Raw genomic sequence first — 14,161 nt, 5'->3', positions numbered from 1 at the left:
AAGTTACAGGAGGGCGGCAGCGAGCTACTGGTGCACGGATTTGTGCGCAGGGCTACTAGTTTTTAAATAAAAAAGTCACTGCATTTTTTAAGTGATAGCTATATCTATCTTTTTATTTATTGACCCAAATCAGCTATTCATAAGTACTCTCTACTCGTTGCAATTCTAAGGAAAACTACCAAACTGGTATTTCTGGAAATCAGAACTATTTAATTCCTATAAGGGCAGCAATACTTCCTATCCGATATGAGACTAGGAAACTATTCAGCAATAAAATGAAAAATAAAACCTTCCATGGTCATTATTATTTCACTTGGGGAATGTTCATAGACCTATGAATGGTCAACAATTAGGAACCAAATCACCGTATCTGTTTTATGGTGAACGCCTTTCATCTGACCTTACACCTGAAAACCGGACATTGAGAGGAAAGCCCCATCCCCTACCAAAAACGTCATCTTCATAAAGAGAAATGGAGCACTGCTTCTCCACCATCCTCTCAGGAGGATCCCATACACTATCATATTCATCAAGTGAAAACATCAAGTCTTTTTTTGCCTGTGGATTGGTAACTAAGACATTAAATGAGAAAACTGAGCCCTGGGAACCGGGAAATAGAGTCCATTGTAAAAGCATTTTTTAATCTTTTACTTCTTATCCAAAGCATAATATTATGACTAACTGGGTATCATGCTGACCTCACTTCAAGGCAAGAGAACCCTGACATTCCTCTCTTTAAAGTCTTCCTTTATATTTTTGCTACTAAAAGCTTTAAACTGCAAGGTAGTGGTTGTTTGGGATATCCTATCTACAGATAAAATGTAAACTTCTTGTTAGAAACCTATACACTAAGGAAAATGAAGTTTAAACTAGAGAGAAGAAATGTGTAAACAGGGAGTTTGAACTAAGTTGAAGATAAAAGTAGCAGTGAATACCCTACTGAACCAAAAAATCTTAACAGTGCTCCTTCAGAGCAGGCTCAGAAAAGCAGGCTGACACAGTACCATATACTTTGAACTTTTCCCCATCTAGGAACCTATCTGACCTTATGGTAAAACCGGGGAGACATGGTAAGCTCAAGAAGAACCATGACATAGACATCTGCCATTTCTGCATGCCGCCAAGTAAAGGAATAAAGACATTATATTTTCAGATTTTAAACAAAAGACCTATGATTCTTTGCAACTGACAAGTTGAGGAAAAGTGAATTAAGATGACTTAATTCTTCTTCCATGTAATGTGTAGACTTAGGGGACAGTGGGTCCAAATTTCTTTAAATCTACTGTAATTTAGAAGAGGGTTGCTCCTAAGATTTTCTGGTCACAACTTTATGCATTCCCTGAGAATGTCTGCAGCCTCACCTGCAGCGACATCATGTCGGGTCTGTACTGTTTGCGGAAGCCCAGGTCATACATGAGGAACTTCAGCATTTCAAAGGCTTGCTCTTCACTCATGTGCAAAAGCAGGACTCCAGCCACAAAGCTGATCCCCTGACAGTAACCCACTTCTTTGTCCAGCAAGGAGTAGGCTTTCAAGAGGTTGAAGAGTGACAGTTGCCCTGCCCCAAGCTGTGCTGAAAAGTAAGGGTGAGTAGGAAATGTCCTTCCTGCAGAGGAAAAGAAAGAAAATATTTTTGAGATGTCCTCGTGCTTTGGAGACCAGAGCAAAACTGCAATTCAATGATTTCCAGAAATAAACATTCTTGCTCAAACCAGTTGGAGTTGCTTGGACTGCCCATGGAACTGAGTCTCTCTCTCTCTCTCTCAACTGAGTGGGGGGGGGGGGGGGGAGGAAACAAGCATAAACAAATCAAGGATATATCTAGAAGAGATCTCAAGAGAATAAAATATAAAATTTATTCTGACGATAAATCAAGGCAAATTCTAAGGTCACATAAAGATCACCAGCTAACTGAAACCATAAGAGGTGTCATTATTTAAAAGGAAATCTTAGTAGTTCTAAACAGATTTATTCCTGCTTCTCTTGTAATATGACACTGAAGGGACTTTTGGGAGCTGTTTTGTTTTACATTCAATCTGTCATTCAGGAAATACTTATTTTTCAAACATCCTTTGCTCTCTGTTTCTTAAACCACCTCCAAGAGCCATATAGACCTCTTCTCTCTCTCTCTCTCTCTCTCTCTCTCTCTCTCTCTCTCTCTCTCTCTCTTCAATATATCGAAAAAGGACAAGGAAAGTAAGGGGTCAAGGTGATTTCAAAAACATTCCCCTCGGGTAGTGGAGCGCTGTCCCATGCACTGAAGGGTCACAGGTTTGATTCCAGGTCAGGGCACATACCCAAAAGACCTATGATTCTTTGCAACTGATAAGGTTTTGGGTTCCATCCCAGGTTGGGGTGCGTGCAATTGATGCAACCAATTGATGCTTCTCTCTCACATCGATGTCTCTCTCTCAAGTCAATGAAAAAAAAATATATTTTTTTAATTCCTCTCTAAAATTCTCCTTTGGATATAAAATTACCACGGAGATACTGCAGCCAGCAAACACAATTAGTCCTGGATCACTGAAAAGTTGGTACTAAACAGAGAAACAAACCCATCTTCACCACCAACGCTGTGCACACAGACTGGTGCAGGACTTTCTTTGTGCCACAAAAATGAAGGGGATGGTAGCTTCCTTGTGAAATGACTACTTATGTAAGTTAAATCTTATAAGAATTTCAGATTTTTAAATGTTTCCACCACATGTGCTTAAGAGTGACACCCCTCCCCACACCCTCGGGAACTGGTAAGATTAATTCTGCAGAACAAGTAAGGGGAAGATGTGAGAAATAACAAGAACACGCTGACGAAACACAGATGGCTACAAGTAGAGTCAAATAAGCATTTTTAAAATTATCATTTTACTTTCTCAGTTAAAATTTTTGTTAAAGAAAACGATAAATAAGTTATATAAATAAGTCCCTGCAATCTGATCTCATCATCTCCTTCAATTAGGACATCTAGACTCACCCTAAGTGTATCATCCCAATTTCTAGTCTCAGGATCAATTTCCAGTCACAGAACCACAGATCTGCAGGGTACACAAGGATTGCCTAGTGCCAAGTCCTCATTTAAGAGAGAAGATTGAGACTCAGAAGCAAAGTAATTTGCCTAAAACCACAGTTCAGTGGTAAAATCAGAACAAGAACTGAAGTTTCCAGTTTCTTTGTAAAATTCTCCCTTTTAATTCTATTGGGTTCAAAAATATTAACTGATTTGGGCCCCTTTCCCCAAAAAAAGCTATCATCTAAAAGGAACAGAGGTCAAAACTAGGTTTTGGCCCGTGATTTTTATATGCCCTAATATAAGGTGACTCCAAATAAAACGTAACCACTTGTTTTCACAAATGGGCTCAAGTAACATATCTGTCCACTTTAAAATAACCAATTTTTAGGGATACAGATGAAATAGTCAAATGTCAATGTACAGTATTTAATCCAAAATTTTTGATATTATAAAATAATAAAATATATATTATAATATGTTAATTTAGAGAAAAACTAGGCATAATATAATTTTTTAAATAATACTATTGTTACTTTCTTAAGTTATTTGAAATTTAGCACTGAGAAAGACAGCTTTATGAGGCTGGCACTGGAAATCCTCCCCCAGGTTGTAGTTACCCGTTCATCAAATGTTATGACAGCTAACTTTTCTTTCACCCTATAGGGAAGGATTCATGATTTCCACAACATAACCACTCATCATATTGCTTTATAAAGTCAAAGGGTTGTTTTCAGCAACCTGTCCAGATATACTTAATGGAACTTTGTTTTAAAAAAAATTGGCAGCCCTTTTAACCTACTCTAGCCTATTTCAAAATCAAAGCTGATTGAGATAACTGTCCACCCCAAACAAAAGTCAGTTATTCAAAAACAGGAACTGAGAGTATCTGACAATATGACCTTCATACTGATTCACATATAAGATAACTCCCTTTTCGGAGGGCAAGTTTGGTGACAAAAATCTTCACTTTCTACTCGAGCAATTAGGACATCATCAACTAGGTATAAAACCACCTGCCCTCCACAAATGACAGAGTTAATTTCTCTACATAGGCCAACAGCTCCTCTTTCTCGACCAAAACACAGACAAACAAAAAACTCAACAAACGGACCCACTGTTTATTTTTGTAAATAATAATCAACAGGACAGACATACCTAAATCCACGAGAATAGCATGCTGCTGGGTGGTGAGCTGCTTCAGAAGTTCCTTATAGGATATGTCTGGAGGTTGCTGCTTATTGGGCAATCGGTGCCGTAGACGATACTGTATAGCTAGGAACTGCCAGATTTCTCCTCGTCGGCTTTTGGGAACACCTACAGTCCGAGATAAAAATCAAGGTCTTGAATTCTGGACAGAAGTTGCTGAATGGTAGCTGGTGAACCATATAATGCTTGAAACAGGCAGCTGTAATGTCCAGCTTGCCACCGCGTGAACATGGAGCATGACTAACAAGTTTAATCCCGCAGCTGCTGATGTCTTGCGAAAAAAATCCCACCCTCAAATAACAATGGCAATATTAGCAACATGGGCCAACACTGAGTGAGCACCTAATACAAAATTTACTGAGGGTGCCTCACTGCTAAGCATGGTAAAGGGGCTCAGAAAACACCCCAATGAGAGAGGTGATCACTATTACCCCCACTGTACAGATGGTGAAGCTGAGGCAGAAAGAGGCTAAGTAACTTGCCCGAATTCACACAGCTAGCAAGTGGCAGCTTAGAATTAGAACTCCAGAAATCTGGTTTCGGAAGCCAAATTCTGAAATCCTGGTATGCATTACTGCCTATTATCACCTTTTATTTGGTTTGAAGCTAGTAACAAATGCAAATCCTCATATAACTTCTCAATATTGGTCATAAATAAGAAACTTTGTAAAAGAGAATTAAATAGCATTTCTAGAATAATGAAGTAATAAAAATGAGAAGTACAATATGAAGGTATAACTGGAGTGCTAATGAACGACCTTCAGTCTTTGAGAAGAAAACATCTAGTCTAAGAAATGAAGCATTAACTCCATTGTGTTAGAAAACCAAAGGGTATCACAAGCAATTCACAGTATGCTAAAATTTTGTTTTTTATGCCAAAGGATATGAAGTAAGCACTGGGAGGGACAGAATTCAGTTCTTTACAAAGCAACTAATTTTATTTCACTACGTTTTTTCAGTTCAGACAGACTAGCTCTGAAATACGTTCCTGAGCTCCAGCTGGGTAAAGGAAGGCTTAACGGCAATAATCTTTTTGGGCTGCAATGCCACAGTTTGCATCAGCTAAAAGTATTATTTTGCAAAAGCTATAGCTCAGGCTTACTGGCTGATTTACAAGGCCCTCCACAATATATCTCCAAACCATCTTTTCAGTCCGATTGCCTCCCATTCCCCACCTTGCACAAAGCATAGGAAGCTTATGGCTATTGTCACACCTCCAGTTCCTTACTGTTGTCTCATGGAAATCCAAGCTCCCCCGCTTGAATGCCTAGTGTATTTCTGCTTGTCTTTTACGGGTGAGCCTGAAGGCCCTTCTTCTACCAAAGGCCTCCCGGACATTTCTGGGAATAATCACTCTGTTCCACTTACTACTTGGCTCATACTCTAACATGGCCATATTAGATGACAGGTCGCTCTCTGCTGTATGTTCATCTGTTTTCCCTGCTGCAATGGCAAGTTCCTGGAGAACAGTGAGCACACTTTCATCTCCGTATGACCAAGTCCAAGAATATACCTCGCTATGTAAGCATCTGTTGAATGAATGAATGAGTGTATAAAATGTCATTCTTAGGGGGTAATTTTCATCAGCTTATTAAATGAATTATTGATCATCGGAGTGGACTGTTTTACAAAAATGTAATTCACTTCAGTTAAACAAGTATTAATTGAGCATCTAATATGCAGCAGAGTAGAGAGCATGGCCCTGAGGGTACCTCATCACTAAGAAATGAATAAATGCATTCTCAGGAAAATTAGTCTCATCCATTCATTCATTCATCCATTCATCCATTCAGTAAGTAACTTGTGCAAGATGCTCTCTTAGATGCTAGATGTGCAGTGCAGTGATGGGGTGAGAAAAACATTAAACAAATGTACACGTAAATATAAAATTGCAACTTATGATCACCACAATCACAGGGAAAGAATCATAAGAAAGAATAATAAAGTGAAACTAATTCTTTTTGGTGCAGGAGAGCGGCGGGCACATTATTTCTGAGGAAGTGGAATTTGAACTGAGTGCTGAAGGATACCAGGACTCTCCAGACTGGGAGTGTGAGCAGCCATCTCTCTGGAAGGAGGGTGTGTGAACGCCCTGAGACGGGCAGAGGAATGGGAGGAGGGAGGAGGAGTGAGAAGAAGATGGGATGGAAAGAAGGGAGCTGTGAAGGGGAGCCGGTAGCATGGTAAGGAAGAGGAGTGTAAGGAGGCTACAGCATTCCACACAGAAATAGGCTGGGACACACAGTCTCTCTGAAACACGTGATACAAGGTAGCAAGAGGCAGAACATGAGATCAGAAAGATGAAGAAGGAGAGGTTATGGGGGGCACTGGGCACAATGTTCAGAAAGTTAAACTGTATCCTGTATGAAATGGAAAGATGGGCACCCCCTAAAACATATTTTAAAATCATACATTTCTCACACATTCTAGTAACCACTTTTTTCCCTAGTAACCATTTTGTCTCTCAAATAATGCATTCAATGAAAATCTTCAGGATTTCCATATCTTCAAGGCAAACCACCAATATACTAGGCCTGTAAATGTAGGATCTTACAAAATTAATTTAAATTTAGTTATGCAACATTTTCACACATTACCATAACCTTTTAAAACAAGATTCATTATCAGTCATTTTATATGACAGAGCAGCAGTACAATATAATGGCTAAATAAAAGTAAACTTTCCAAAATAAATAAATAGATGGAAGGAACACTTATTAATTGATTAACAAGAATATAATTATGTATATATAAATACATACATGTAAGTGAATATACATATACATGTACACATGTATGTAAATAAACTCTTCTAACCAAATTAAGGAAATGAGTCAAGTCTGTAAGCCTGAATTATTTTATGGATATGATCGAAGATCTGTACCAGCGAATCCAAGGAATCTGCTCCTTCCTTGGTAAACAATGACACTGAGCTGAGAACAGCTGACTGAAGGAGGCAGGAAAGTCTGCAGAAAAGGTGCTGCTTCAGGGACACTCTCTCCATTAGCACCATTTCTTACCAACTGAGTCACTGACTACTGGCAGAAGTAATCACTTTCCTTTTTTTTATAGGTAAAGCATACAGACAAAAGTATGCCCAAGGTGCACAAATGAAAAAAAATAAAATAAAAATCTCTGAAGCTTTCTCTAAAAAGATTGAGCCCTAACCAGTTTGGTTCAGTGGATAGCACTTCGACCTCCGGACTGAAGGGTCACGGGTTTGATTTTGGTCAAGGGTACATACCTCGGTTGCGGGCTCAATTTCTGGCCCCAGTCCAGGCTCGTATGGGAGGCAACCAATCAATGTGTCTCTCTCACATTGATATTTCTCTCTGTCTCTCCCCCTCTCTTCCACTCTCTCTAAAAATCAATGGAAACGTATCCTCGGGTGGGGATTAAAAAAAAAAAAAAAAAAAGAAGATTGAGATGCTCTAAAATACCTTCTTTAAGAGAAGTATGAATGTCTTCCATATCACATTTTGTTTTTCCTCTGCAGTTCAATAACTTCTTATCCCAGGTTATTAAGATCTCCTTCTGACATACACCAACTTCTTCATAGTCCAATTTAATTTTTCTGGAATGGAGTTCATCTCTGCTTGCTGAGGAAAACAAGAGAATTTATGTAAGACTGATATGTTTTTAAAATATAGTATTTTTAACATTGTATTGTATTTGTAAAACTATACCAAATGACTTTTAGGAATCAACCACCAATATTTTCTGAAAAAATAAAAATTTTTAAAAAGTGAGAATACATGAAAGGTTCTCAAACTTTGAGTCATTTCATGTAAGAAAATGTCAGGAATAACTTCCTGAGGAGGTTTTACTCTGTATCTTACAGTCTGTCACTCTGCTAAATATAAAAATAAGCCATGTTTTCTCTGCTAAAAATTTCAATCCTATCTAATAATAGACAAACATGGTAATTGACCATACCTTTGCTACGCCTCCCATTGGCTAATCAGCATGATATGCAAATTAACTGCCAACAAAGATGGTAGTTAATTTGCATATGTAGGCTCCAAGTGGCAGAGGGAAGACTGAAGGCAAGCCAGCGCAGCGAAGTCGGAAGACTGAAGGCCGCTCCAGCCAGAGCCGCAAAGACAGAAGACTGAAGGCGGCTCCGGCCGGAGCGAAGGCCTGGGTCCCGGGTGCCGGGGGAAAACCTGTGCCGGCAGCCAGGAGAAGGGAAGGCCTATTGCACGAATCTCTTCATGCAACAGGCCTCTAGTTTTTTTATAAATGTGATAGCCTCCAAAATGACAACTTACAACATTTCAAACACCATGCAAGTGTTAATATTTTATATTTAACATCTATGAGAAGCAATGTCTCATGCTAACTTGGATTCCATAAATATTTGACCATCATAACCTGGTATATTTTTATAACCATTTCCATTAGGAACACTGTCCTTAATAACACTGAGGTATGTGTTCCTGTGTTCATTCGTAATAATCTTAAAGAGGAGAATTCATGTTACTGAAGTTATCACTACTTCCATTTTTTAAATAGTACAAAATTCTCTTTCATTTGCTGGTCTAAAATATAAGCCCAGAGTTTATTAAAAGAAATGCCTACAAAAGCAAGCACTATCTTAACTTGGTCTTTATTTGATTTCAAAATGAAGAAGAAAAACCATGACAGAATATATTTTTTCTCTTTCGTTCATATCATGTTGAACAGGAGTCTTTCAGAGTAATCTGTACTTATTCAAGCCCACGGGGCTCAACTACCTTACCTTCTGCAACATAAATCTTTGTCATGCATCCAAAGTCCTCGACAGCACAAAAAACAATAGCAAAACCAGTATTACTCTTTACTTAGTGTGTTTGAAACCTTTCAAAAAAATTTAAATATCTTACAATCGACTGCTATTCGAACAGGGTTGTAAAATGCTCTACATAAAACTCCAGACATAATAAAAAAAATAAATCACACACAAAAATAGTCCTCCTGGATACCACTAGATGGCTTTCTAACATAATTTAGCTTTGATTCTCAATATTTGCTTTATATTTCTCTATGACAATCAAGTAAAAGGAGTGAGTTCATTAAAGCTAATAATAAATATAATCTCACATTTAACTTTACTAATGATTTTTTTCACAATGAACAAAGCATAACATATCTTCAGATTTTCCTTTTCTCCAACCTTCTGTAGACCATTTTTTTTTTTCATTTAAAATGATAATAACTACCTACTATGTGCCAGCTGCAGACCCTGAGGATGAACTGCTGAGGAAGAGCAGTTCATCTCTGCCCTCAATTATTTAATGAGGCAAGAATAAAGTACCACCAAGAAATGATTATCCATTGGCTAGAATTTTAATAAGCTAAATTATTTTGTCTTTGTTACATAAGTAGAGAAATAAATATAAAACTAATAAAGTTTTCTATAGTATATTCTAAATGTCAACTCCATTCATATTCTGTCAGTTTCTACAGAATACACAGAGTCCGTTGCATTGAAACATTCCACTTCCCTATATTCACACACATAGTTGAGAAATACTGTGGCATACTGGGAAAAACCCGAGAACCATGAGAAGTAAACACGCGGTTCAGTACCTGTCTGCCAGCACATCACCGTGTGACCTTAGGTTAATTCCTTATCCAGCCCAAGCCAATGACTAACAGTTGCAGAATGAAAAATGGAGCTTAATAATCTCTAAGGCCATTTCCAATGCAGTCTATGATTCTAAAACTTCCTTAGGAATTTAATCTAAGATTCTACTTGCACATATTCCCAAATGTTAATGAAATATGTAAGTTCATGCTTTAAATGTTTTAGAGCAGTGGTTCTCAACCTGTGGGTCGCGACCCCTTTGGCGGTCGAACAAGCCCTTCACAGGGGTCGCCTAAGACCATCCTGCATATCAGATATTTACATTACGATTCATAACAGTAGCAGCATTACAGTTATGAAGTAGCAACGATAATAATTTTATGGTTGGGTCACAACATGAGGAACTGTATTTAAAGGGCCAGAAAGTTGAGAACCACTGTTTTAGAGGATGATAGCCATCCTTTTTCAAGTTCTTTTACTTTTTATGAGTTAATTCAAGATGTAACCAATTGCTTGAAAACACACAGAAGGGGCAAAAATAGGTTTACAGTTGTAGGTATGAGAAACACAGAGTTTATTCTTGTATTATTATTTATTGTATTATTTTCCAAACCAACAACTGCAAACCTATTTTTGCCCCATCCTATAAATTCAATTCCTTTAAAAAAATCTATGGCTGTTCAAGTGGGCATACTATTTACCACACCAAACTTTTAAAAGCTATGTCAAAAGCAACTAATTGCATTTTTTTTTAAAGAACATTTACTACCTAGGGATATGTAAAATCTTAGTACTCTTCATTCTGCTAAGAAAAATAACAATAAAGAAAATAAATTATAAGCTTGCAAACTAAATATTGTTGAAATTAAAAACTGAATTGAATAACAGGTATAGTAAGAGGAATCTTAAGCTAGATGATGAGCACAGAAAGGTGAATACTTGTATTTAAAAAGCTTTTCGGAAGACAACACAATAAAAGCAACTCAGAGACAATCCTCCATTGTACAGTTTCTAAGACTCCAAAAAATCAAAGGGTCCACTTAAGCTAAATCTTTCCTTTTACAGATGTAAAAGATAAGACTCTTTTATGTTAAGTGATTTGCCAAAGATAATGGCATTAATACATTTTGGTACTGTCTCCACATCTCCTGGTGTGTGGTTCCATCAGTACTGAGGTAAATAACATCAATATTTCAAAGTCTGGAAAACACATTCTAAAGCATTTGGTATTTATAAACTTAGCAATAAAGTTTATAAACAGCACAATAGCTATTATAAATTATCCAATTGTAAATTTAATGATTTGCATATAATTTTTAAATAGAAAATTTATAACAAAAATATGAACTTTGATTTGATAATATGTAATTAGACACTTTAATTGGATACAATTTATTTGAAATAGTCTTATTTCACTTATTATAAAGTTATCCTGAAAGTTGAAAATCATATTCAACAAGAATTTGCTTTCTCGTGCTTAAGAGTTTTTTTTAAAGTAATACACAATGATATTTCAGTCATATAAAATACATTGATGATCAAATATATATGACTGTATTATCGTATTATCTACACTCTCTATTACCCAAATATCTCTAAGAGTGCCTGATGTTTTAATTCTGCTAAGCCAACATGCCAATATTTCAAGCTGGTCTTTCCCGTGTTATAACCACCTCACAAAATAGAAATAAGCAATTATAATCAGTAGTCTAGTAAAAGTGCGTATACAGTCCAAGACAACAATCTTAAATTATAGTAGCATATCATTTAGGCCCATTTGAATGGCTAACCTTCCAGTTTCTGGTTTTCTTTTTCCATTCGAAGCAACAAAATTTGTTGGTGTATAGCTTTTCTCCACAAACTCCTCAATTCTTCTGATTTTTTTCTTTCTTCAGCTTTTTCTGGGTCATCGCCCCCAGACATGAATATAACCACCGGTTCCTCCTCCATGGTGGGAGCGAGAGGGGACAGCGGCAGCAGCTCATTCCTGTCCAGTCCATCTGCAGAGAAGAACACAGTGAGAGGCATTCCCCAGCAGTAACCCAGACGACAGAAGTTTTCTCCAGCATCAACGTGCTCTCCTCCTAGAGTCCACCTTTAACGCTTTGCACAGAGCCACTTTCCTAGTCACTGTTAGTGTCTGGAAGGAATGGTTTAAGTAAACTCACGGGACTGAATTCCCCTTCCAGAGTTCCCTCTCATAGTGAAATGAAAGCATATCTCATTTCACCACTTCTCCTTTCCACACAAAATGACCTAAAAGATAGGTGCTCCAAAATGAACTGGCCTTTCCCCTGAGTTTTAACACTTCTGCAATTCACCTATGTACACCCTCTGATTGTGCAAAGCAAAAGGAGTGCGTGAGTCGGTATGAGGGCTCTCCTGAAGGCTACATCCACCATCTCAATCCTTCAGGAGAAAAGTGGCTGAGCAACTCTGGGCACGTCTTGGCTCAGCACCCTGCTCACTCCTCCTGCAACAGTCTCTTGCCCAATTCCTGAGCTCATTTTCTCCTCTGTTCCAGTCCATCTTTTGTACCGTTGCCATTTTTTTCTGTATTAACAGGCATGACCATGTCTCAAAACATGTCAATGATTGCTTATATCCCAAAGAACTATGTCCAGACTACAGGGGGTAGCATATAGATCCCTTCAGACTCCGGCCGCTTGTAACCTTCCCATCCTCATCTCAGTCTTCCATTCTGTGCTCCCAAAGTTCAATTTCTCATGATTCTCTGACCTACAAAATTCCCTCCAATGACTCCAGAGCTTTGCTAGTTCCTCTTTCTGAAACATACTTGTCTCAGCAATGAGTTTAAACAAATACCTAGCTTTGCCCTGAAGCTTCTTCTTACTAGCAGAGGCAGAGTTGATTTTATCTTTAGTACTGTCAACTGTTTCCTTGTTTGTTTTTTTAATTTATAAATTGACCTCCACTCGTACCCTTATTTATTTTCTTAATAAATAACTTAAAAAAAATTTTTGTACTCTTTCACTCTTGTTTTAGCTTCTTGAGTTAAATATTTAGTACATTTAAGTTTTGGCTTTCTTAATTTTAGAAATGCTCTCTTAATATGACTCAATTTTTATCATATTTTCTTCCTTCTAGCAGCTTCTAGTAGAGTTTTCAGTTTCCAAACTGACAAAATATTTTAGTTGTCCTCTAATTCTTGAGTCCTTTCTTTCATTTTTTTTTCCTTTTTTCTTTTTATTCTTATTTGCACTGTAATCAGAGAACAGAGTATAAATGGTCATGATGGTGTGGAATTCATTAAAAAATCTTTGGAGCCAAGAACATAATTAATTTTTATGACTGTTCCATATGTGCTATAAATGAATGAATTTTCTCTCTGATGGCAAGATTCCATATAAATTTCAGATCTACTTTGTTTAATTGTATTTCTCAATTATTATCTGTATTCAATTTTTCTATATTTAATTTTCATGGAGGAATATATTAAAAGAGCTAGTGATATTTTTTTATTTCTGCCAAAAATTCTGTGATTTTCTAGCTCTCAAGTCTGTATACTTATGTGTGTTCTCATTATTTTTATATATTTCTGTTTATTATTAGTTTTTTTGCCCTTGTATGTTTTTGTTTTAATTTCTAACAACAGGCCTAACATTCGAAGACAGCGGCCACAGTCTCTTTTGCTTGATATTCGCCTAGTGTATCTGTATCCATTTCTTCATTGTTCAACATTTTATGTCACTTTGTTTTATGTGTGACTGTTAAAAAAGAGTACATTGCTTTTCCAATAATAAAAAAGGCTATGACTATGCTGAATGTCAACTATAATTGAATAGAACAGACTGACAGCTGTCAGAGGGGAGAGGGGTTGGGAAGGAGCTGGGTGAAAAGATAAAGGGATTAAGGGGAAAAAACAAAAATTAAAAATCACAGAGACACAGACAACAATATGGTGATTGCCAAGGAAAAGGGGGAGCTGAGAGGGGGAAGACGATAAAGGGGGGATAAAGGGTGGCAGGAAGAGATTTGACTTGGGTGGCAAGCGCCAATGCAGTATGCAGATGATGTGTTACTGAGTTGTGTACTTGAAACCTATATGGTTTTATTAAGTAATGTTACTCCCAATAAATTCATTTTTTTTTATTAGGTAGGATTTTTTTTTTATTGCTTAAAGCATTACAAAGGGTATTACATATGTGTCCTTTTTTTCCCCGCCCTTGATTTCAAAGTTAGGAAGGAAGGAAGGAAGGAAGGAAGGAAGGAAGGAAGGAAGGAAGCAAGGAAGGAAGGAAGGAAGGAAGGAATGGAGGGAGGGAGGGAGGAAGGAAAGAAGGGAGGAGGGAGGAAGAAAGAAAGAAAGAAAGAAAGAAAGAAAGAAAGAAAGAAAGAAAGAAAGAAAGAAAGAAAGA

At 37.3% G+C, this 14,161-nt stretch overlaps 1 protein-coding gene across 8 annotated transcripts in view; it reads right to left on the bottom strand.

Moving 5' to 3' along the window:
- TBC1D4 (TBC1 domain family, member 4) overlaps nucleotides 1-14,161 on the bottom strand; it is a 79,956-nt gene that overhangs the window by 9,685 nt on the left and 56,110 nt on the right. For 4 of the 8 annotated variants that reach the window (XM_014544087.1, XM_014544089.1, XM_014544091.1 and 1 more), the window contains 5 exons: nucleotides 11,573-11,782; nucleotides 9,369-9,371; nucleotides 7,654-7,812; nucleotides 4,163-4,321; nucleotides 1,362-1,606 (listed from right to left, as the gene is read on the bottom strand). In XM_014544087.1, the coding sequence (XP_014399573.1) occupies nucleotides 1,362-1,606; nucleotides 4,163-4,321; nucleotides 7,654-7,812; nucleotides 9,369-9,371; nucleotides 11,573-11,782 (776 nt within the window). Of the gene's footprint in view, nucleotides 1-1,361; nucleotides 1,607-4,162; nucleotides 4,322-7,653; nucleotides 7,813-8,954; nucleotides 9,041-9,368; nucleotides 9,372-11,572; nucleotides 11,783-14,161 lie in introns of those variants that run through there. The other 4 variants (XM_014544088.1, XM_014544090.1, XM_014544093.1 and 1 more) reach the window with 2 other exon arrangements.

The sequence above is a fragment of the Myotis brandtii genome, unplaced genomic scaffold (assembly GCF_000412655.1).
Source record: "Myotis brandtii unplaced genomic scaffold, ASM41265v1 scaffold350, whole genome shotgun sequence".
Taxonomy (NCBI): Eukaryota; Metazoa; Chordata; class Mammalia; order Chiroptera; family Vespertilionidae; genus Myotis; species Myotis brandtii.
The sequence above is the reverse complement of the archived record's forward strand: the minus strand, read 5'-3'. Positions and strand labels throughout refer to the sequence as shown.